Genomic DNA, 24,897 nt, shown 5'->3' on the forward strand with positions numbered 1-24,897 from the left:
TTGTATCATGATAAAATTGAGACAGAGCTGGAAAGAAAAAAGTGATCCCTGCACTTGTTAGGCATAGAACAGATAATTATTGTACCTGCCATCCACAAGAGAGGCATGGAAGACATGATCCTTGCACTGGCCAACACAAGAGGAGTGATCAAAAAAAAAAATCATCATTGATTGCTTTGTTCTTGTGTTTTGTTTGTTTTTTGCACTAGTAAAATAGGTGCACGCAACGCTGTTTTTATTTCTGACCCGTAGACCTAAATTCTATTAGGTGCACTGAGTTGCATCAGAGAGCACAAACATTGTCACTTTAACCCCTCTAATCGAAAATAAAGTCACAGAGTCATTTTTTTTACATTTAATTGGTCCCTCATTATGTTTTTAGATTCCTCATCCAAAAAAATAGAAAATGATAAAGTTTTATCAAAATCAGCCATTAAATTTTGAGAACGATCTCAATTCTATAGTGAAGCCCATAGACATGCTAGTGACCATGAAACATCACAAGATAAATTCACACGATTTGTGTGATATTGTTTGCTGCACATGTTCATTAAATGACCTTATATCTCGAAAATGAAGTCATGTATTCCCATTTTTTATTACAGTTTTGGATTCCTCATTGCAATGAATGGAAAACAACAAAGTTTAATAAAAATCGATCAAACAGATTTTGAGAACAAACACAATTCTGTAAGCCACATAGAAGAGGCTTTGCTGATGCTCCACCTGAAATATTTGGGAACCAATCAGTGCAAATGAAGTTTTGATTGCTTTATTAGTCATTTTTACAAATTGCATTTAAGTCATATGTAATTGATTGGAAAACTGTGCTCAAAAAGTTCATTTTATAGAAAGAAGTATACACATTGGCCACCTAACTTATAAGTGACAAATTGTAACTTATCTTCTTCTCTGTCAATATCAAAAATGAAATTAACAAAAGTTTTATAGCAAAATCAAGACAATGCCATATGAACCAGTTTAGTAGTCTGACAAGCATATACATCACATCAAGGGAAGTAGGCTTTCTTGCATATTTCATGTGTATTGCAGAAAGTGTACTTGCAGTTTTGTGACTATTGAAAACAAAACCAAAACTGTGTTTCTTACTTTCTTTTATAACTGTCTAAAATAACTTTTATAAAGCTTTTTCATAAAGTCTAAAACATGTGATCACATTGAATACATAAATTTATAATTCCAACAGAGTTACATTTACAACAGAATAAATTTTTCTATAAATTTTCAGCATCCTTTCCCCACTTTCTGATGATCACTCAATTAGAGACTTCCAGTAATCTGTACAGTAATAAACAGAATAGTAGAGATTCCTAAAATAAAAAAGTTACCAGAACTGACCATTTTTATTGTATTCAACAGAATCAATTAGCTTCATTTAGTTGATTGTGTCAAAAAAATTGACTAATCTATGTTAACAATAGTGTCAATATACTTAATTCCAGCACATAGTTTATGGGTTGCAACATGACAGGTCACAATTTCGCTGGTTTAGCACTGCTAAAAAATCAATGCACCAAATTTTAGAATCAGTTTAACTTTGTTCAACATTAAAATTGAAGAAAATTATAATCAACCTCAAATATAGGACAAGAGACGATTTCTTTTGTCTTCTTAAAACTGGGAAAAATCATCAACTAATATTTAGGCCTACACAACATTATATTTATGATGATAATTTTGTAATCCTAATGAAAAAATTAATTTTAAAAACAATAAATCATACTATTAAATGACCAAATTAAATTTTTTATTTTTAAATTTTGTTTTCATTTTTAGATTAGTTCATTATCACTACTTATATTGAAATCTTGGAGGTAAGGAATAAAATAGGTTGAAAAATTAATATTAGTTAGCTACCTCCTTTAATTGATGTCTTCTTAAATATGCTCAAAAATCCAAAACCAAAATCCAGCAGTTTATTACACTAAACTTTACTTAAATATTAATTATTATTATTTAATTAAGAAATCAAATTTGTAAATTTAAGAAATTATTTTAAGGATAAAATTAGTAAATTCAATTTATTTATTTGACTAAATTTCAACAATAGATGCTGTGTATTTTACAACATAATTTAATGAAAATTCCTTTAAACTCTTATAACATGTCAAATTGAAAGTTTCTCTCACTTCACTCAAACTTAAAATTTGAAAATTTCCAACTTGTTTAAAAATGAATGTACAGTATTATTCTCAGGATTTCTGAAAGTTACAGACTATAAACTATCAAAATTAACTGAACATTAAAGCTGACCCAACGAGGATAACAGTCATGCCCAAATTTTTATAAATTTGTTCTAATAAATACGTATTCTTTTTTCATTACTGAAAAAAGGAAAAGATAAAACAGGCATAAACTATTAAACAGAACAATGATTATAAAAAGTATACTGTAGTAAGAAATTTGTGAGGATATGATGCAAATCAAAGAAAAGAACTATTTTGTAGCAGTGTGACACAGTCTTTACTTTCTGAATGACCTAAGCACTGTGGTATGGTTGCTGAATGTGAAATAGTTTGTATTTGTATGAAACTCACAATGTACAATATAAGCTATTTGGTTATGTCAATGTAAGTTGTTCACATTAAAACTTTGCAACCAAACATAATGTGTTCTATAGTCTCATGCATTTCCTGCAAGTGCCATCTGTGATTGTGTGCTTTTTAAGATATGTTTTCTGTGGTTTCTTGTAATTATGACCTGGTCTTGTATGGCAATCATAAACCTTCCATCTCTCCAAAGGGGCACCCATAAGTCAGCCAACAGTTTGACACAGTTCTGTCAATGTAATCCTGGCTGAGATCATTGGGATGCCCATCAAGAAGCTCCTTTTTAATCTAAGACTGTCTGAGAATGTCTGTGCATTTTACGTACTGTATTAGATCCAGGTCAGTGTTGTGTAATTTTAATGGTTCACTGCTAACAGTACAAAAATCTGCAAAAATTACAGCTATGTGTAAATATGATACTTCTTGTTTTCTACAGGAAAACTCCCAGCATGTATTTTTTTGAAGTGAAGGTTTGAAATATCTGTGAGGTCATTTCCTTGTAAACAGGTTCCTTCTTTACAAGGAAGTGTTGGCCTTTCTTTGGACAACTCACAGTAGTGCTTGTTTATGTTTTGTTGATGTTTGCAATTTCCTTTGGAATTGTTATTGTTCTGTGTTCTCTGATGTATTACTGAACATAAATACGTCAATACTGAGATATTATTATTATTATTGTGTTTAGTGAGTTATACTCGTTTCACACTGGTGGCTGTGTACTATGCCGGACCAGAGTCAAGGCATAGCAACCAAAATAAAACTAAAATTAAATAAGTTTGTTAGTGTCTGTATTCAGGGATTTCCTAACAATATGACATGTATTCAATATAGTGGCCTTCTGTAGTATGATGTATGTATTTCTATTCAATTCTAATGTTCCCAGGCTTTTGTGTAGTGTGTGTGGTATCACACCTGTACAGGAGAGAACAACAGGTACAATAAGCACCCTATCCATCCTCCACAGATGCCTTATTTCCTGGGCAAGTTCTGTGTACTTGCTAATTTTTTCATTGCATGTGTTTTGTACATTGTGAGTGTTTGGAATGGCTATGTCTATAATGTGTGTAATTTTATTGTGTTTGTCAATGAGTGTGATGTCTGGTCTATTGTGGTAAATTGTTTTATCTGTGATTATGGCTCTGTCGTAGTACATTTTGTGCGTGTAGTTTTCCAATACTGTCTGTAGAATGTACTTGTAGTATGGTTTGTGGATGTCTAATAATTTGTGTTTCTTTGCAAGGTCTTGGGGTATTATATTTGCTACTTGATTATGTCTGTGTAAATAATCTGTCTATGCCAAGAGCTTGCACCCAGAAGTGATGTGTTGCATAGTTTCTGGGATGATGTGACATTTTCTGCATGTGTCATTTGTGAGTGTTGTATCTTTGAGTATGTGTTTTCTGCAGTTTTTACTATTTATGACCTGATCCTGTATGGCAATCATGAATCCTTCCGTCTTCCCAAAGAGGCATCCCCGATCTAACTAGCTGTTTGATGCAGTTTTGTCAACAAAATAATGGCTAGGTCATAAGGATGCCTGCCATGGAGTGTCTTCTGAGCCCACAATTGCTTAATGGTGTCTATGCTTTTTATATGTTGTGTCAAGTCTCTATGATGTGAGTGTAAGTTTAATGGTGTGTTATTTGAGTCTGCTAGAGTTACTGCTTTATGTAATTGTGATGTTTCTTGTTTCCTGTAGAAAAACTCTTGCAGTGATTGTATTTGTTTGTAATGAAGGTTAACTATGTCAATCAGGCCACGTCCGCCATCTTTACATGGAAGGGTTAATTTTTCTGTGGCGGATTTAGGGTGATGTTGATTATGCTTAGTAAGTGTTATTCTTGTTTTCCGTTGGAGTTGCTCGAGATCTGTGCAAGTCCAATGTATAACTCCAAAAGAGTATGTGAGTACTGGGACGACATATGTGTTTATTGCTTTAACTGTGTGTTTTGCATTTAGCTGTGTTTTGAGAATAGCATTTAACCTACTCTGGTATTCTTTAATTAATCTTTGCTTTATTTGTGTATGTTCTGTTAGTTTGGCCTATTGAAATCCAAAATACTTGTAGAACTCGCCCTCTTCCATGGATTCAATAATGTCTCCATTTCCAAGTGCAAAATCTTCTTTCTTCAGGATTCCTTTTTTATGTGAAGTGTTTTGCATTTGTCTAAGCCAAACTAGATTTGTATGTCCTTNGGCTTGTTGGAATCCTAAGTACTTGTAGAACTCGCCCTCTTCCATGGATTCAATAATGTCTCCATTTCCAAGTGCAAAATCTTCTTTCTTCAGGATTCCTTTTTTATGTGAAGTGTTTTGCATTTGTCTAAGCCAAACTAGATTTGTATATCCTTGGTGTATGAATGTGTGATTTGTAGGAGCTGCTAAAGTTGTTTTTGTGTGTGGATGCGTAAAGTTTTATGTCGTCCATGTACATGAGATGTGAGAGTATAAACTGTGTTGTTTTTTCATGTCTGATATTGTAGCCATATTGCATGTTGTTTAACATGTTGGATAATGGATTCAGGGCTAGGCAGAACCAGAGAGGACTCAAGGAATCTCCTTGAAAAATTCCTTGCCTAAAGAATATTTCGTTTGTTTGTATGGAAGTGTTACTAACCCTGAGATGTAGTGTTGTTCTCCAGTGCTGCATAGTGTTTTCGNGAGAGGACTCAAGGAATCTCCTTGAAAAATTCCTCGCCTAATGAATATTTCGTTTGTTTGTATGGAAGTGTTACTAACCCTGAGATGTAGTGTTGTTCTCCAGTGCTGCATATTGTTTTCAAAGAATGCAATGAGTGATGGATGTATTTTGTACATGTGTAGAATATGTAGCAGCCAACTATGTGGAACACTGTCGAATGCTTTTCTGTAGTCTATATATGCCATGTGTATGTTTGTGTTGTTTGTGTGCTTGCCGTAGAATGACTGAATCTATGAGTAATTGTTCTTTGCATCCTCTGTGATTTCTACGGCAACCTTTTTGTTGTTATGTAAGAAAGTAGTGTTCTTCAACATGTTTGTATATTTTGTTNCCCTTCTTAGTGTGCATTTCCATGATGTACCCTAACTGTGTACCAAATTTCACCTCTTTAGGTTTAAGCAGTTTGCTCTGGGCAATGATGAATCAGTGACTCAGTCAGTCAGTCAGGACAAGTAATCTATACTAATATTATAAAGAGATAATGCTTGTAAGTTTGGATGTAGCGGGTAATCTCCGAAATTACTCATCCAATTTCAAAAATTCTTTCATCAGTATTTAGCATGGAACTTCAGGTTGGGCATAGGCTGTATATTATTCTGTTAACATTCATATAAATTAAAAGATATCATCTAGGATTAAGGCTTTTATGTCCAACAGATGGCGCTACGAGTACAACGACCTAAGTTTGCTTTTCTGTGAAGCATTATGCTTTCCTGTGAGGATGAACTAAAGCAGATCATCTTCTATCTATCTATATAAATAAAAATGTAATGTTCGTTTGTTCCTATCGATTCCTTTGAAATTTTCACACAACGCTGCATTCGAATACGCACATGTTTTTATATAATATATGTGTCAAAATTTCCCCCACTGGGGGAGATGGACAGGATTAAGACTTACTGTAAAGAACTCCACTTCTATTTATACTATTTTAGATGCGGGTTTTTGCATTTTTGATTACGTTTTAATAGGGTACATCAAGAGAATGTACACTAAGAAGGGATTTTTCGAAAAATTACCCCCCCACAGGGGAAGTGTTATACATTTATAATAGATACATTTTGAGCCACAACAAATACGTGGCGGGGTCTGCTAGTTTTATATATTTAGATTTACAATGAAGAATCTTAGACAAACAATTTTAATGTTTGAAGCATTATCTTCTAAACAGTATACTAGTAAGTGATGCTTTCAATGGCTGCTCCAGAGGTGCAAGATGTACAATGGGGTGGGCTATGCAAAGACTTTTGTTTCCATTCCAGCAATTTTCTGTAGGATATACACCATGATGAGTTATCTGTATAAAATTATGGTACTAACTTTTGAGAAATCAAATCTATTTTGCCATTTAAGCTAACTCAGTCTATCAGTTAGCAATAAATTTCCATCTTTACAAATAAATAAAACTAGTTTACTTCAATTATACGAGCACTAAGGTGGCTTTTCTTTTTTGCTAGACTTATTATGCCATCAGTAAAAGGAAGACAAACTTTAGAAAAACTTTTTATTCCTTTGAGAATGTTTACTTCAGTAATATTTAATTTTATGTTTAGAAATAATAGTTAGATCAATTAAAATGTTTTTAATCAATATAAGACACACAACATTGATATAGAATGATAGATTTTCCTGATGATCATAATACAGAACTGATTTTTACGTAATGAAAATTCACTGTATTCTCATGCACATAACTTGCAATGATGTATGTAACTTGTAGAAAATTGCTAGAACAAAAATAAAACCTATGCATAACTCCCTACTGTATATCTCATACTATGGAAGCAATCATTACTCCATAAGCACAAGTTCATAACTGCAATTTAAATTCAACTTAATCAGCTCCACAGAAAAACCTGCATCCTTTTCAAATTGTCTTTTAAGCACAGATAATACATGAATTTTAAACATAAAAATACAGAACATTTTTAGTAATAAGAAAGTTGAAACTTTAATTCATTAAACATCAAGTTGTTTGCATTGAATTTACATAACTAATAATAGTATAAATAGAAATAATAAATAGTTAAAATAATATTTACCTAAAGGATATAAGTCTTTACAACATTTCTTTTCACTTTGCCAAAACTCTTCTATTCTTTGAAGAACTGGAGGAACTTTAATGGAAGTAATTTCTGTGACCTTGCTTTTTCGTGGTTTCACCATAACCATTCCAGTTATTGAATTAGAATTATTTGAACACCTATCTGAAGTTACAAATTTAGATATTTGATGGTTTGATGTGACCTGAGATTTTAAGTTTGATGTTTTGTGCATTGCTGATGACAATAAAAAACTTATATTTGATGTGTCTGATGCATTATCTACTGGAATTACACTGTGAAGATCTGAATTACTTGTATTTGTAGAACAGTTACTTTTACTATTACCAAGTAATTTATTTAATAGTTTATTCCTTCCACAAACAGGGTTTGTTTTTGGACTACTACTTTGTACAGTGAAAGCTGCTGCTGGTGATAGAGGTTCAGACTTAATATTTATTGAATTACCTCCCACTGTTGCTACAGTATTGTTCTGATGACTAGACTCCTGAGATTTTTTCAATTTATCAAGCAGTTTATTTTCTGCAATTTTAGCCTGTAATCTATTCATTGTTTTTGATAATTTAGGTGTATGAGATTTCGATCTGCATTCAGCTGAAACATTGTTCTTAGACTGAGTTACTTCATTTTTTATTATATTTTCTGAATTTGCACTATCCAAAATCTTTTGTGTACAATTCCAAGGTGTTCGAGCCACTGATAATCCTGTTCCACCATTATTATTACCATTTTCAGTAACAGGATCAGGAAATGCATACGGATCATCATTGAAAGTTTCTTCAGTATTTGTAATGCTATTTTCTTTCTTTAAAAGAGCTCTTAACTTATCAGCAAATTTTAACCTCCCATCTGAAGGTATAAATAAATCTCTTTCTTTCTCTTTTTTGTTTTTACGCTCCTTTTTTGGAAGCATTCCAGCAACTTGCATGTGACTATTGCAGAACCTTTAAAACAATTTATAAGAAATTACAATCAATAAAAATGATTAATCACATCATAAATCATTATTTTATAAAATATTAAATAATATTGATATGGTCAATTTGAGAAATTTTAAATAATTTCAATAATAAAAAAGTTAAAACACATATATAGAAGTACTTTTGCCTTTGTTACTAAGGTTTTATCAGTTAGTATGACAGAAAAGAATGTAATTTTAAATTTAACTTTTAATAAAGGGTATGTGCTCTGTATAAATACTAAATAATATAAATTATATTATTTAAAAATATTTACAAGTTTAACATTCAAACAAATATGTAGTTAAATATCTTATATACTTACTCTCTATCTTCATTAGATGGAATTGGATTTGTGCATTTTTGATTATTGTAACGAGCAACATGAGCACACTGTTTAAAGGGAGCAGATTTATCTTCCAAAATATGTCGAATGCAAAATGCATATCCATTTAATCGACGTTGTTTACACAACTTTACACTGTATGAACAGAGGGGCTTATTATCCACTGGAGAAAAATGAATATGTTTCCCCTCAAACATCATTGATACAAACTGGTCATATACTATTTTTTCCTTCACAATTCATATCTAAAAATAAGAATAAACATTTGAAAATTTTTATATAACATTATAAATTTATTTAACAGAATTTATTTCAAATAATTTCAATAAATTTATATTTGAAACTTAAAACTATTTAAATTTATTGAAGACCATTAATTAATTAATTATTTTTAAAATATTGGGTTGTTTAAAAAGTCTGTAGTGTTTTTGACAAATATGCACTATTAACAGTCTTGACTGATGTTCATATGTTTTATTGTTCTTGCATCCATGTGTAACATGTAAGTGTCATTGTTAAGCATCATTTGAAAGAAAAAGAATAGAAATTGGTCAAGTTGTGTTTGTTTAACAACAGTAAAAAGATGGAAAACAAGAAAGTGCATTTCCAACATGCTTTTCCCTTATTGCAAGTGTAAAAATGCTGCACAGATCCAAAAAAGATATATGCTACTGATGCAAGTGTGGTACTGTATATAAGTGGTTTTTCTCATTTCTGAACTGGTAATTTTTCTCTGGAAGATGTGTAGTACTCTGATATATCATCTGCTATTGATATCAGATAAAGACATTAGTTGATGATAATGCATGTTACAGTAATCAAGAGATTGCCAAAATTCTAAAAATATCAAATAGTACCATATGTGAACATTTTGGTAATATCTTTGGATATATCTTGGTTACATTAGTTGCTATGATGTATGGGTGCTGAATGACTTAACAGAAAAACATTTGATGGACTATGTCTCAGTAAGGAATTTGCTCTTAAAACATAACAAAAATGAGCCATTTTTAAAGTGTCGCTTGTAAGAGACAAAAATGTCAAGTGAAAAAAAGATCTTCAGGAGAGTGAGAGAAGCTACTACTCCACTCCAAAAGTCAGATTACATCCAAAGGAAGTTATGCAGTATATTTTGTGGGATTGCAAAAGATTTATTAATTTAATTAAGAACTTCTGAAAAACAATGAAACATTTAATTCAGATAAATGTTGCTCCCAGTTACATCAATTAAATGATGTAATTAAACAAAAATGGCTGGAATTGATCAACAGGAAATATGTCTTTATCAACAGCAACAGGACAATGCTAGATTGCACATGCCAACAAAGAGTGGGCAAAAGCTACTTGACTTTGGTTGGAAGGTTTTACTCCATCCATTCTATTCACTGGACATAGAATCATCTGACTATAATTTGTTTCAGTCTTTACAAACTTCTTGAAAATAATTAAGTACATTACAGGCAGTAAAAACCACTCCAAAGAATTTGTTGCTAAAAAATAATATAAAATTTTTCAAAAAGGGATCAATGAAGCTACCTAATAGATAGTGAAAAGTCATTGAAACAAATGGTGTACACATTATTTAATAAAATACTAATTCAGTACAACGTACTGCTTTGAATTTTGTCAAATTTCACTATGAACTTTCTGAACAATCCAATAATTTACAAACACAATAATATTAATAATAATAATGATTATTATTATTCGTAAATTATTGGATTGTTAATTATTATTATATTAGGACTCCCATAAAATTTAATTTTATTAATAATTTCATTTTTAACATTATACATTGTTCACTAAAAGAAAATAAAAATTGTTTCTCAAACATTTGTTTTTGTGCTTTATATTTTCACAATATTGTACTTATTCATGTTCATTGTGCAAGTAAAACATTAGAAAAGGCACATTTTGAATACTTTATAACTAAAAAAATGAAATTTCTATTCGCATTCTATCATAAAAAAAATTTTACTGGACCAATGCAATTTCCATTCCCACAGGCCATGCTCTAACTATTTCCATTATGTATATATATGTTTATAGCTAGCCTATTGCTCTGAAATAACAGAGCACAGATTTTAATGTATAGCATGTGTTGCAGCAGCACATGCTATACATTAAAAGGTGCTCTTAATGTGTTAAGGAATCAAGAAGAAAATCTAATAATTTTTAGTTATATTAAATTTAGTTATATAATTTAATTAATAATAAAGGATTAAATAAAGAAATTTAAATTTAGAAAACAGCAAGAGAGGACTCAAAGTTAAAATTATGTATAGTGCTATCTGTTGTGGATTTTATTAAAAAATAATTTTTATATTATTAATTATTATAAAAAGACAAAAGTCTATATTTTAAGATTAGAGATGAGTTCTTAAAAAATGTGAATGCCAATAATGAGTAAAATTTTCATTAAATCTGACTCCACTCAAGATATGACACATGACTACCTCCTATCTCCAATTCCTTTGATGTTTAGTCAACAAAAACACTTTAATAGCATCAACAGACCATACTATAGAAATAATCCTGTCAAGTTGCAAAGTTTTCAAAATTTTAGGTTCATCTAGTCCAGAGATATAATTCAAAATAGATGCCAACATACAAACACACAATTTTATAAGAAATTTTTTTTTAATAAAAACATAAAAAAAAATCATTTTAAAATTATGTCAACACTCCAGGAGCCAGAAAACTAGCTCCTGAAGTGTTGACACATCATCAAGAAATGCAAAACAACTGAGAAGGTCAATCACCATAGTTTCTGTATGTTATATTCTATAACAGTCAGAAAAGTAAATGCTTTTTGTTGGGAGAAACCAATCCATGGAAAATACCTACTATTTTAACAGGTGACAAAGTCAATGAAAAATTATATTTCATCTGGCTAAAATCTGAAAATATATTTCCTGAGACAAAAACGTCATGATTAGTATTCAGGATCAAGTTACTAAAACTTAAATTTTCCTTTCTCATTAGCTCTTTATTATAAATTCCATCCTCCACCAGTATTAAAACAATTATTGATTTATACTTTATTGGGATATACTTGTTCTAACTGATAGAACTGTAAAAATTACACCTCAAATTATGTTAAAAAACTTCTAAAACTACATCTGTCATTGATATTGCAATTCTATTATCTAAGAATTCTGAAAAAACAAAATTGGAAAAAATGTCTAAGTATCAAAAATTCAGCAAAACTGACAGCAAAACAGTTTTTGTCATACTAATCTCCATTATGCTACAGGAAATCATACAAGAATCACTGGCAAGGAATCTCCAATATTTAAGTATTAAAAATATACAATCCACCACAGGCATAAATCTATAATTCCCTGAACTTGTCATTTAGTACAAAAATTCCTTAATAGCATGGAATAAATCTTTCTGTCTTTCACTGGACTGATTCAAAACTAATTTATAACAATAATAATAAATACTAAAACAAACCTGAAAAAAATTAATGTAATATTTAAATAATACCATAGATGTCATTTTAGATAAATTTGATGGTCACTTTCAACCTTACAAAAATGAAATTTACTGTTTATTTCAATCGTATTCGTATGTACAATGAATAGATCAAATGATTGACAAATATTTGGCAGAACTGAAACATAAAGTTAAGGATTGTGGTTACAGTATCTATTCTGATCATCTAGACAGAGATAAATCAGTTGTAGAAATACATGCTAAGCCTTTTCAAAATATTTGCTTCCAGATCTAAGGATGACACTAGCGGCAACTATTTGTGTGTCATGCCAATGAACAGTCACAACAGCAAGCAAATGCTATATCACAAGACAATTATGGAGACTTATGTTAACAGTTAAAAAATGAGTTTAGATTCATTAAGGTTTACCAAATGGACCCCAAGAAAAAAACAAAATTTTTATTTTCAAACACCACATCAATGTGTAAATTATGTGTTTCAACATTTGAAACACCTTATTTCAAATGTCTTGCTTGTAAGAAAATACTGTATATCTCTACTGTTCAAAAATAAGGCATTTTGCATCAGTCTACCATATCTATACTAAAAAAATACAGACTGACTGATTCAAACATATAAAGAGCTAAAGTAGAAAATCATTAAACACATGAATAAATAATAAAATTGAAAAAGATTACCCAATTGAAACTTGTCATGAAGGATCTGACATAGGCCTTAATGATTTGATCAAGTCTTCTGCAAAAATTGAGATGTTATTATTGTGTGAATCAGCTCATGTACAGTGCTACAGCAGTGATAACTATCAAGATGAGATATGAAATGAGAATAACACTTATTTAATAATTATTGATAGCAGAATAATTATTCCACAGCAATGATTCCACTACCAATGACTGAAAAAACTAGGCAAGGCTACCAGACTTCATGAACATCAATAAAACTGTTCTATCTTTTGTAAATAGACAATTTGAAACTCTGGAAAATCATCAGCTGAAATCAAGTCTAGGCTGAACACTGTGGGTCTTTAGTAATGATAGTGCAATGAACTTTGGACTAAATAAGCAAATTTGGTGACAGAGGACAGCTAGCAACTAATGAAAGAACAAAAATGCTCAATGATAGTGAAATTAAGGGCTCACCACCTATAGATAGCTACAAATACTTAAGATATCTTACAACCAAAATGCATCAAAACATAATGAAATCAAGCAACATAAGCAAAGAATAAATTAGGCAAATAAAGAAAAGTTTTAAAATCAAAGCCACATTATAGAAATACAATCAAAGCAATGTTACCAAGACAGTACTTGTACTTTACACTGTTGGCATAACTCACTGGATCTAGATTAAACTGGATACTTTAGACTGAATAATGTAAAAATAATAATCATTTCCTACATTCAAAAAGTGACACCAACTTATTTTTTCACTATAAAGGAAGACAAGGATTATTACAGCTTAAACAAACAGTTAAAGCAGGAAAATAGAGGCCTATTAAAAATACATAAAAGAAAACAAAGAGAAAATTTAGAATTACTAACTACCAAAGGAACAAAGGAAGTATACTGAAAAGTACAGTTGACAACATCAAGGAAACATTGAAAAAATAAAGCCCTTTCTGGCAAGTATGACTTTAACAACACTTTTGTGAGCTATGCAACTTCCTATTTAATAATATTCAGGACTTTAGCAAACACCACTAAAGCATTTTTGTTTGGTTAGAATTATATGCCATTCTTCTTTCTTTAAATCTGAAAATGTAACATAAAATATCTACAAGAAACTGATGTCCCCATGGGTAATCCAATTTTGGGCACCTTATATGAGCAAAAAATTCACTACTCACCACACCTATATATCAAACACAAACACTGAACCAATTTACGATGTGAATTTGTTTGTGTTTCCTTATATGAGCTTTTGGTTCGTTAACTGGAAAAATAACCTTTATTGCCATTCAAATAACACATTGTGTCATACCTTCAATATGTACACAATGTTCCTTCCTAACATTTGGGGATACAAATCAAGCATACAGGAATTCTTAACACAACTTAATTAAAACTCTTTTGGACTCTGTGGGTAGAACAAGAAAGCTATAACAATATCCACTTCAAACAGAAAACGTACTCGGCAAATTAATAATCAAAATAATCAACACCTAATCCGTTGCCGAGGGAGTTTATTTAAAAAACAAACGTTTTCGATCTACTTCATAGATCATCTTCAAGTTGAAAAAAACAAATATGGAATAGAACATTAAATTTAAAATTCAAAAATATCGACAACTGAGTAATTAAGTAAAATAATTAAAGTGTAAAAATACCAATTGTAAAAATAAATAACATACAACAATAAATAAGTAATAGTACAAGTCATTAACAGTTAACAAAAATTATAAGTGCTCTCATAACGTGAATTGCGAATCAAGTCGTCATTCATAAGCCATTTGTAAGTCTTTTAATAGCAAAGTTCCGTGCTGAGGGTAGGCCCTCTGCATCTCTGGCGTTTATACATCTATCATCAAGTTTGCTTCTGTATATTTCCATTTTTTCGGCTGTCTTCGCTAAAGTTGGAGAGTGTATTTGCCTAATGATTTCAGCTTCTTCCCATCCAATTTATTTAAAATTCTAAGAAACGATAAAAGGGATATTAAAAAAGAAGATAAAGCAGGAGTTTATAAGATCCCGTACGAGAACCAACACTTAGGATTAATAAAGGAGTACATAGGAGTTACAACGAGGAAATTGGGGGTAAGGGTCAGAGAGCATAAATATGATGTAGGAAACAATCAAACGCAACTGTGCTGGCCCAGCTGGCTCAAGGCCCAAGGTTCCGTAGTTGGATGGGAAGAAGCTGAAATCATTAGGCAAATACACTCTCCAACTTTAGCGAAGACAGCCAAAAAAATGGAAATATACAGAAGAAACTTGATGATAGATGTATAAACGCCAGAGATGCAGAGGGCCTACCCTCAGCACGGAAGTTTGCTATTAAAAGACTTACAAATGGCTTATGAATGACGACTTGATTCGCAATTCACGTTATGAGAGCACTTATAATTTTTGTTAACTGTTAACAACTTGTACTATTACTTATTTATTGTTGTATGTTATTTATTTTTACAATTGGTATTTTTACACTTTAATTATTTTACTTAATTACTCAGTTGTCGATATTTTTGAATTTTAAATTTAATGTTCTATTCTTTGTGGTTATTCCATATTTGTTTTTTTCAACTTGAAGATGATCTATGAAGTAGATCGAAAACGTTCGTTTTTTAAATAAACTCCCTTGGCAACGAATTAGGTGTTGATTATTTTGAATATCCACTTCCTCAACATACTCCTGACCTGGTGGGATGGCCATATCTACACCAAGGTATTCCATAAACCTACATACGGGTCCCTATTCATACCAGTGGAATCAAATAACCCATTTCCTTAAAAACAGTAATATTCTGAGCACTAGTCAAAAGTGGTCTTTATACATTCTTCCATTATGGCGGACAGGTGAAAGGAACTAAATTATATAAGATGAATTGGGGCACAACACATACTCTACAAAAACCACTGGAGGATTAATCCATTGACATGAATTGCCATCAATTGCCAACTAAAGAAGAAAACCAGAAGGAATCTTTTAAGATGGTTAAATATATTAATATCAAACAACTGACAACCATCCACAACAAAACAGCTGAGGCTAATAAATGCAGGATAGAGTACAGGAGAAATCCTTCCATCTACTCTTTATTCAGAAATACTAAAGACTCAGAAAAGTAAAACAATCTACTGGGAGTCTATTCCATCTTATTAACAGATAATAGAGTAGGAGAAAAAGTTACAATATATTGGAGCCATGGTACATTCTTTAAACATACAATTAAAGGAATATGACGAGTCAGTAAGGAAGGATCTTTCAACAATGATATTGACAGTATTTGCAACTGACAATCAGATTTAGGTCCATGTAGATAGTGCAACTAATACAAGAAAAAGCCTACCTACAGCACCTGGAAAGATGAAAATATATAAAACCAGTAAAAATGCAGGGGCTATAAATTTTAAAGCTGACACAATATCACCAATGGAAATCTTTATTTGAAATAACATAAAATTTTTTATTGATATATGAATGACTAATACTGTGAGCATGGCAATAACCAATCAAATAAATGTTCCATCTAGTTCAAATTCGTAAATTTTGTTATAAGTTGTTCCTAGATGTAAAACTAAAGATGGTCACTAAAAGTGATTGAAAATGCTTGTTTCTGATTAAAAATTTTTTGTTTTGCTGGATGTTTGGTTATTCTGTATTTTTTAACAAGTACTAGAAATTAATGCAATTAAAACATGAATTAAAAAATCTTATAATAATCCTAAGTTCATACTCTAAAAAGAGAACAAAGAGATCACTGAGTAGCTTCATGGAATCCTTTGTTGGAATCCTTGCAAAAAGTATGGCTTCCAATGAAACAATAAGACAGTACAATCACAAAATTAAAAATGTTAAAAATGAGTAAAAAACTAAACTAGAATTTTCAAATACAGATGGATAAAAATTTTGGTTAAGATCATGAACATATCATAAGATACAACATAGTATCTTATGATCTATAATATCATAAAGTTACCAAACACTAATGATATTTTACATTTGGTATTCACAAAACATGTTTTTACACTTACAACAAAATAGAAGATCAGTAATGAGACAAGGTCTTACAACATCACTAGTGACCACTTCCATTTTAATTCAGCTAATAGGAAGGCATTGTGACATATTTTCAATTTTCTCATGTCATATATTTGCGATGTTCAAGGAAAATTAACATTTTATTTAATTAGAATTAAAATGGGTATGCATTACTTTTAGGTAAATTATTTATACATATAATAAATAATATCTAAAACACTTCTATCAATAACTAACTAACCAAGGCATGGAATGAAATTTTCAGAAAATCAATACTATTAGTTATACCAATAGAAATATCAAAGTAATTTGAAATAAACTGGCAAAATAATATTTTTTTTGTTAAAGAAAAAAATAACATAAATCATAATGAATGAGATTCATAACCAGCATCTTTTTTCAAACTAACTTTTAAATTCAAATAACCTGTAGATTATCCATATGAAACTATACTAATCAAAACATAAAATTTTAATATGTTTTTATTAAAAAAATTTTTAAATGTAAAGAAAAAGTAGCTATAGTAACAAAATGTATAAAAAATCAATAGTAATCAAACAGATTAATTTGCTCAACAATTCAATCAGCAAATAGTAAAATTAAAAGGAAAAACATTGATTTAATAGATGTGTATTGATGTTAGTTTATAACTTTGCTTTATTAGAATAATTAATTCAACAGAAAAATATTCTTGTTAAGATGTTATTATAATAATATTAATTTCTTAATAAATTTAAAAGAATTTAATGTAGCTACTTTACCAAAGCTTTCTCCAACTCGTTTAATTTGATCAGGGATCGGCAACCTTTTGGCACGGGTGGGCCACATTCGGGTTGCAACTTCAAAACACGAGCTGCACAGTAAAAAAATTAATTATATTTAGACATTAAGCTACCATTCATTATTATGCATATAAAACAATGGAAAGGAAGGTAATCTTCAGTAATTGTGAATAAGCTCAGTTTCAAAAATATTTTTCTGGTAATAAAATAAATCATTTTTAATTTTCTTGGAATTGTTACAAACTAAAGATCTAAGATAGATAATTAAACTGAAGAAAATTCATTAATGAGCACTATTAATAACATTAACCTATAATTTCTAAATAACTATTAATAAAGAAATCCTACCCTGAACTGGATGCATGTAATACAACAACACTTCCAAACTATTAATAAATTTTGTTCAGTTTAATTATATGTACTACATTTTTAGTTTTAACATATAAAGATAATTAAAAATCACATTTTATTTATCATGGTGTTCATCACTTTTGCTGACCAGAAAAATGATGATATGTTAACAAACTTAAACTTACTAACAAGACAGTAGTTGTATTTAATAAGATTTTGATACTTTAATGCTACCAAACAAACTATTTATTTAAGTATTTCCTAATAATCTACGAACAATATTTAAATTTTTTGTAGTCACTAATAAATGGTTGCTTATAGTCTGTAGCATCAATGCAATAAATTTGCATAATAATCAGAACTATAGTACTATTTCACAGACTGTACTACAGTACCAGTACTACTACTACTACTACTACTACTACTACTACTACTACACAGTACTACATGCAATTCAAATTTAATTCTCAAACATTTTCAATCATTTTAAACAACCTTCTTCAGACAGAAAGAAACCAATTTCAATTTAAACATTTAATATTCAAAATCACCCTGTTCCAGAAGACATTCCAGCTATTGTTCTTCTTTTTAAATTCAAATTGATTTCTTTCTTTCCTGAAAGAAGGTTATTTAATATGATTGAAAATGTTTGAGAAATTAAAATTTACTACATGTTAAAGGTCTTTGCAGTAGTACTGTGGTTTATTTCAAGTGCAGTTTCCAGAAAAATGCAATCATAATTATAATAATTGTTACAACAGTTTTTTGAAATTAATTTATCTCAATAAAAATATTCCAAAATTTAGCAATTAACACAAAAATCATATTGAAAAAGTTACAAAATCAAAAGTTCAATATTCATTTAAGAACTGTTACAATTGAACTCCCTCACTAAGTTCAACCGATCTGTTGGAAAAAACCCCATGAGAAAGATATTTTTATACATTGTAATGAAATCTTGATTAACCATCAGCAAATAGAAATAAAACCATAACAAATAGGAAAAAAAAACATTATATATAAAAAATATAAATAAATGTTTATGTTTGCTTGTTTGTGCATAAAGAATGCTCCTGTTTATGTGTGTGAATTGTGTATATATTAATACTTTGAATAGTAAATGTAATACATCAAATACATAAATAATATAGTATTAACCAATAATATAGTTTTAACCAATTAATTCAAAATAGTACTCATGTATAGGTTTTACCCATACTTTAATCCAGCTTCAACTAAATAATAAATGACTTATTGTCACCATTTGTTTCATCATTACTAACAATAATAACAATTTGAATAATACAAAATCTTTGACAACTGCACCCTAATGATAAACATATGAATGAGCTTGTAAAGAGTTTTATTTCTTATGTAAACTTTTAAACATTTGTATATAGAAATCCTTAATAAAGAACTTTATCTATCATTTCTTTCCATGAGAACATAGTCATTCATAACTCAAGTCATGATAATGGCATTCTATATTCTTCTAAACATCCCTAAAAACAAATGAAAATGCAAAAGCCCCTGAACTTAATTCTTTATTGATTTTTTACACTCTATTAAGGCCTGTTCAGACATATTCAGTAATTCAGTCAAATAGTTGAATTTAGTAACTTACCATGTGTGGAAAGTGAAATTTATCAAACAGTTTAGTGAAATCATTTAATTTAGTAAATCCATTCAATTCTATTTTTCTTGGTCAAGTAAAAAGTGCTCCCACTGTCTTTAACCAACCAAACATGTCCAGACAGGATTGCTTTTAGTTAAGTTTATTAGTTCAATATTTCCTATAGCATTAGTAAGTCAGCAGCAGATCAAAAAGTACACATAAGATGACTAACTCAAAAATTAAATATACATGAATGCTTAGTATATTTTTATTAACAAGTGCACAACAATCGCATTGAAGACAGTCCAATAAATCACATTTGCCAATGCAAATGTTTTTAAAAACATGTTGAAATGTTAAAGTTCAAATAAATAAATTTAAAAACTTTTTTGTGTTAATGGGGAAAGCTTAAGCCCTTATAATACTCTCCCCTTGTGTGCATCATTGTATTCAGTGCTGCACAAATACATCAACATCTGTCCATCTTGAAGCTTTTGCTGCATGTTTAACTGTACTAATCCAGATACTTTTTATTGGCTAAACTGTTTAATAGTAAGCGGCTACTAACCATTCAAACTAAATTACTTGATATATCTGAACAGCCTTTAGAACAAACATAATGTTTATATAACTTATAAAAAGCAATCAAATGAAATATATACTTCTTCCTTGTGTGCATCATTGTATTCAGTGCTGCACAAATACATCAACATCTGTCCATCTTGAAGCTTTTGCTGCATGTTTAACTGTACTAATCCAGATACTTTTTATCGGCTAAACTGTTTAATAGTAAGCGGCTACTAACCAATCAAACTAAATTACTTGATATATCTGAACAGCCTNAAAAAACTTTTCCAATCGCTGAGATTTCAAAGTCGGTTCACTAGGAGATCTTTGACGTTTTCCAACAACTGATATGGACGACTTTGAAATAGGGGAGGAAGGTGGAGTACGAGACATCGGTCCAGGATTAGATTCAATACCTCCAATTACCAATAAAGCACGTAATAATAAATATATATCAAATTCTTTGATGAAACCAAGATAAAGAATCAAACACTTTGTAAAAGCAAACATATCCAAAGCACTATAATTCAACAAAAACAGCTCTCTCAAAAAACTCACCAACACTGACGAACGTCGGAAGCGCCCCCCACATTCAAATATAAAATAATTTATTTTTACAACACAATATTTTAAAAATTTTTACAAATGTATCTATAAAAAAAATTTCTTCAGTTCCCTCAACATATCAATGTCTTTGTCTAATTAGAATGTATGAAGTTTCATAAAATTTGAAACTATGCCAATAGTTATTGAAAAAATTAGAAAAATATTCTTTATATTTAACAATTAAAAAAATAGTATGGTATGTCATTATTCTTTTCACATATAAAGATTATACAAAACTGATTAGTTCTTTGAATAAGAAAACTTAATGCAATTAGTCACAGAACTCATTTATCAAAACAACTGGGCTTTAGCTACAGGAAGATTATAACAAATAAAGATGAACTAGTCACTATGGTTACCCAGATAAGTTAATCAATGCACATTTAACAGTGGGTGAAGTTTAAATAACACTAACATCTTCAGCTTGAGTTAATATTAACTCATGAGCATAATCCATTAACCCTAGTCAAAGATGTTAGCATTAGTTAAACTTCACCAATTGTTAAAGGTACAATAATTAGCTAATTACAGCAAAGTCATACAGATTATTATAATTCTTCCAAGAAAATCTTAGAAATAAGAGAGTAAACCAAATACTATTTATTGAAGAAATACACAATGAAAACAAAAACTCCAGTTAAAAAACATAAATTTAATGAAAAATAAACATTTTCAATTGTTTTAAGCGACCATCTTCAGGTTACATTATCTTTCATTAAATTTATGTTTTTAAACTGGAGTTTTGGTTTTCATTGTGTATTTCTGTAATTTTATCCAGTTGATGGTGTCATTTAACAATTCACTTTCAAAATATTATTCCATCACTTATGCCCTACACATTCTCACACCATCATCCATGAAAATAAAATTTAGACTGTTTAATCTTATGAAAATAAATATCTGCTATCCCATACAAACACTAATTATCAATTATAAGATTCAATTTTGAATATGTGCAAATCAGTACATCCATTGAATATAATTCAAAGTATTAAATTATTATTTCCATAATGATTTCATTTCCTTACAAGAGGAAAAATAATGTACTCACAATTCTCTCCAATTAAAAAAATATCAACAATCACTCAAAAGCCAAATCTGAATTCATCAGAAAAGAAACTCTTGTCTACTCAACTTAAATCCAGTTATGATGCTAACAAATCCAACAAGCAGGCTTTTTCTACTGGAGGTATTAATGAGATTCACATTACAGAGTTCAGAATATAAAGGATTTTCTATACTGATTTGCACATGTTCAAAATTGAATCTTATAATTGATAATTAGTCTTTGCATGGGATAGCAGATATTTTCAAAAGAATAGACAGTCTAAATTTTATTTTCACGGATGATGGAGTGAGAATGTGTAGGGCATAAGTGATGGAATGATATTTTGAAAGTGAAATATTCATTAAGTAATGTTAAATAACACCATCCAGTTGCAACTATTCTGAAAACAATGCATTTCATAGATGTTGTGATGTTGTAAGCTTCAAACAGAGAGAAATTCAAATATTTTTCTATGACTTTTTAACAGTTAAGACCAAACAATTAGCTAATGATTAACAACAAAAACTGTAACCATTTACTAATTAATCAATGGTCTTTCAAATAATCTAATTATTGAAATTTTCTACATAATACTAAATGATAAAAATGATCCTAAGCACTTCAGTTTCCATCTAGTTTCTATCTATCTTGTCTCCTGCTATCAATATGGAAAGAATCAAAATGACTATTATACTGTAAATTTTTGTAACCAAAATCTACAACAAATATTTAAAATGTAAATAAAATACATCACTAAAACAAAATACATTACAAATCAATTTATACTCTGCCTTTTATTTGCTCATTGTTCAGTTAATTTATTATATTTTAATATGTAAGTACTTGATATATTATAAACTAAACTATTTAGTTCTAAAACTTTATATTAAAAACACTAAAACAACTTATAAAAAGTCAGTTAATCTTACCTATTTTATATTTTTCATTTTGTTTTAAAACATTCATCCATAAAGCATATTGCACATACAGCCAATTAAAAGAAATGTATATTATATTTTTCAAAATGTGACTATATATCCTGAAAAGAATAAGAAGTAATTATTTTCCCCTTAAATTTACCTTAAAATGTTTTATGTAAACATTATAAATATTATGGAAAAACTCACTTAAAATTTATCAACATTCAAATTTAATATATTAAATTAAATAACTTAAAATATTATATAATAAAAAGTTGTATATATATATGAAACAATTCAAACTTTTTCAGATTTAGAAAAATCAAAACAAAAGTCATCAAAACATTGTCATTGGAATATTCAAAATTTCAAATCTAAAGTATAAACTTGTTAAAGTAATACAGGCATAAATAATTCTAAATAATTTAGGTCACAAAAAATTAAATAGAAAATTATTAATTAAAATAAATATTATAAAACATTATATTTAATGTGCAATTTACATCATGTACAGATTACAACATTTGTATAATATGCCATATCATGCATGAAATTATACAATACATCACATTGAGTTGTAAGCTTTTAGCACAGACTGATTACTTATATCAACATAACTAAACAGCATACATCAAAAGTTTGCACACACTTCAGTACACTTCCTGGACCTCAACATCTCCATTCTGGAAAGTAATATTTCTACCTCTGTCTACAGAAAACCTTTACACCATCCCATTTACATTCTAGCAGCTTCCCATGATTCTTTCACATTTAAAATAGTGGTTTTTAGAGCCTGTTTAGATGAGCCTTTATCCCACATCTCACATGAAGACAGGGCTCGGGAGCTCAAACATATCTACAATATCACTAATCAACATGGTTACCATCACAAGGAGGGACTGCAATCCAGCAGTGTTTTTAATCCAGCTGGATTTTTGCTGGACCAACATCATTCCAGCTGGATTCAGCTGGAATGATGTTGGTCCAGCAAAAATCCATGCATGGATGCATGGATGTTTTTTTGGTGCAATAAAGTTATCTATCTATCTATCCAAAATTTATGGGTTTTTTAAAGAAATAAAACATTTTTTTAAATACTTAAGAAACTTTTATTATTTAGACTGGTCACTATAAATCAGTAAAACTTCTTACACATTTAGGTAGTAAACTTAACTTTGGTTTGGTTTAACACTTGAGATAGAGATAATTAACTTTAAATGTTTAGTTAGATTATAATTATAATGTAATCTTTAAGTTAAATAATAGCAGAGGTAATTCTACTAATTAATTTATATTAATATATTATATTATAATAATGTAAGGACAGATAATCAGTGGCTAAGTGGCTTAACTATTTAACTAACTAGGTAGTCTGTTTCTCACTAATTTTAACAATTAAATTATCTAGCCTAGCCCACTAAACAGTTATAGAATAAAAGTTAAAAACTCTTACTTAATAAAATTAGAGTAGAAGTTATAAAATATTAGTCTTGCCTTGAACAAAGTATTTTAAAGGATTAAATAAAATTAAATCAATCACTTCTGTTATTTTTTTTTACTTTTCTAAAAGTAGGATCTCAAGAAACAAATGGTATTGATGGTATTGTCTCCCAACCTACTTCTTAATGAACTGCATATATATCACGCTGCGGAGAAGGCCTTTTCTGCCTCTATGGTTTCGTTGTCATCAAATAATGATAAATCAAAGATAAGTTTTCACCTCTGACTCCCTCACTTTCATAAACAGCCATTTCCTTTTTTAGTAACTTATAATCCTTCTCAGTACTAGTTTCTTTCCATTTCATGAAGTTTTCTTTCTCACACTTTAGTTGGATCTCTAATTCTTGTTCCAATGTGAAATTCAAGGAATCCAGGTTATCTGGATCATCATTTTCCACCTCTGTAATATCCTCTGCCATTGCTGCTGGTTCCACTACATATGTATTTACAGGATTCAGCATATTTTTCATCTCCTGACATTTTACATTTTTTTCTGCATGTGAAAGATAAAGCTTTCTAACTTTTCGGTCATACTTCTTCGGGTTCTGTATGTAAATCAGCATCCCTGTGACCTCGATAAGACGCCGTTCTCTGATTCTTTTGTGGAATGCCTTGGAAAGGTTGGCACTCAAGATTGTGTCCTGGCTTTTTAGTTTGTCTAAGATAAATTTCAGGGTTCTGTCAGCAGTTATCAAACTCAATTCCTCTGCA

The 24,897-nt window shown here is 29.7% G+C and overlaps 1 protein-coding gene across 2 annotated transcripts in view; it reads right to left on the minus strand.

Moving 5' to 3' along the window:
- Window positions 1-7,239: 7,239 nt before the first annotated feature.
- LOC111634148 (putative uncharacterized protein DDB_G0289963) overlaps window positions 7,240-24,897 on the minus strand; it is a 104,463-nt gene continuing 86,805 nt past the window's right edge. For both annotated transcript variants that reach the window (XM_023378857.1, XM_023378856.1), the window contains 4 exons: window positions 22,696-22,805; window positions 17,559-17,650; window positions 8,616-8,881; window positions 7,240-8,275 (listed from right to left, as the gene is read on the minus strand). In XM_023378857.1, coding sequence (XP_023234625.1) covers window positions 7,255-8,275; window positions 8,616-8,836 — 1,242 coding nt within the window. In that variant the 5' untranslated portion in view covers window positions 8,837-8,881; window positions 17,559-17,650; window positions 22,696-22,805 and the 3' untranslated portion in view covers window positions 7,240-7,254. The remainder of the gene's footprint in view (window positions 8,276-8,615; window positions 8,882-17,558; window positions 17,651-22,695; window positions 22,806-24,897) is intronic.

The sequence above is a fragment of the Centruroides sculpturatus genome, unplaced genomic scaffold (assembly GCF_000671375.1).
Source record: "Centruroides sculpturatus isolate CEXI.00-Female unplaced genomic scaffold, Cexi_2.0 scaffold649, whole genome shotgun sequence".
NCBI classification, from domain to species: domain Eukaryota; kingdom Metazoa; phylum Arthropoda; class Arachnida; order Scorpiones; family Buthidae; genus Centruroides; species Centruroides sculpturatus.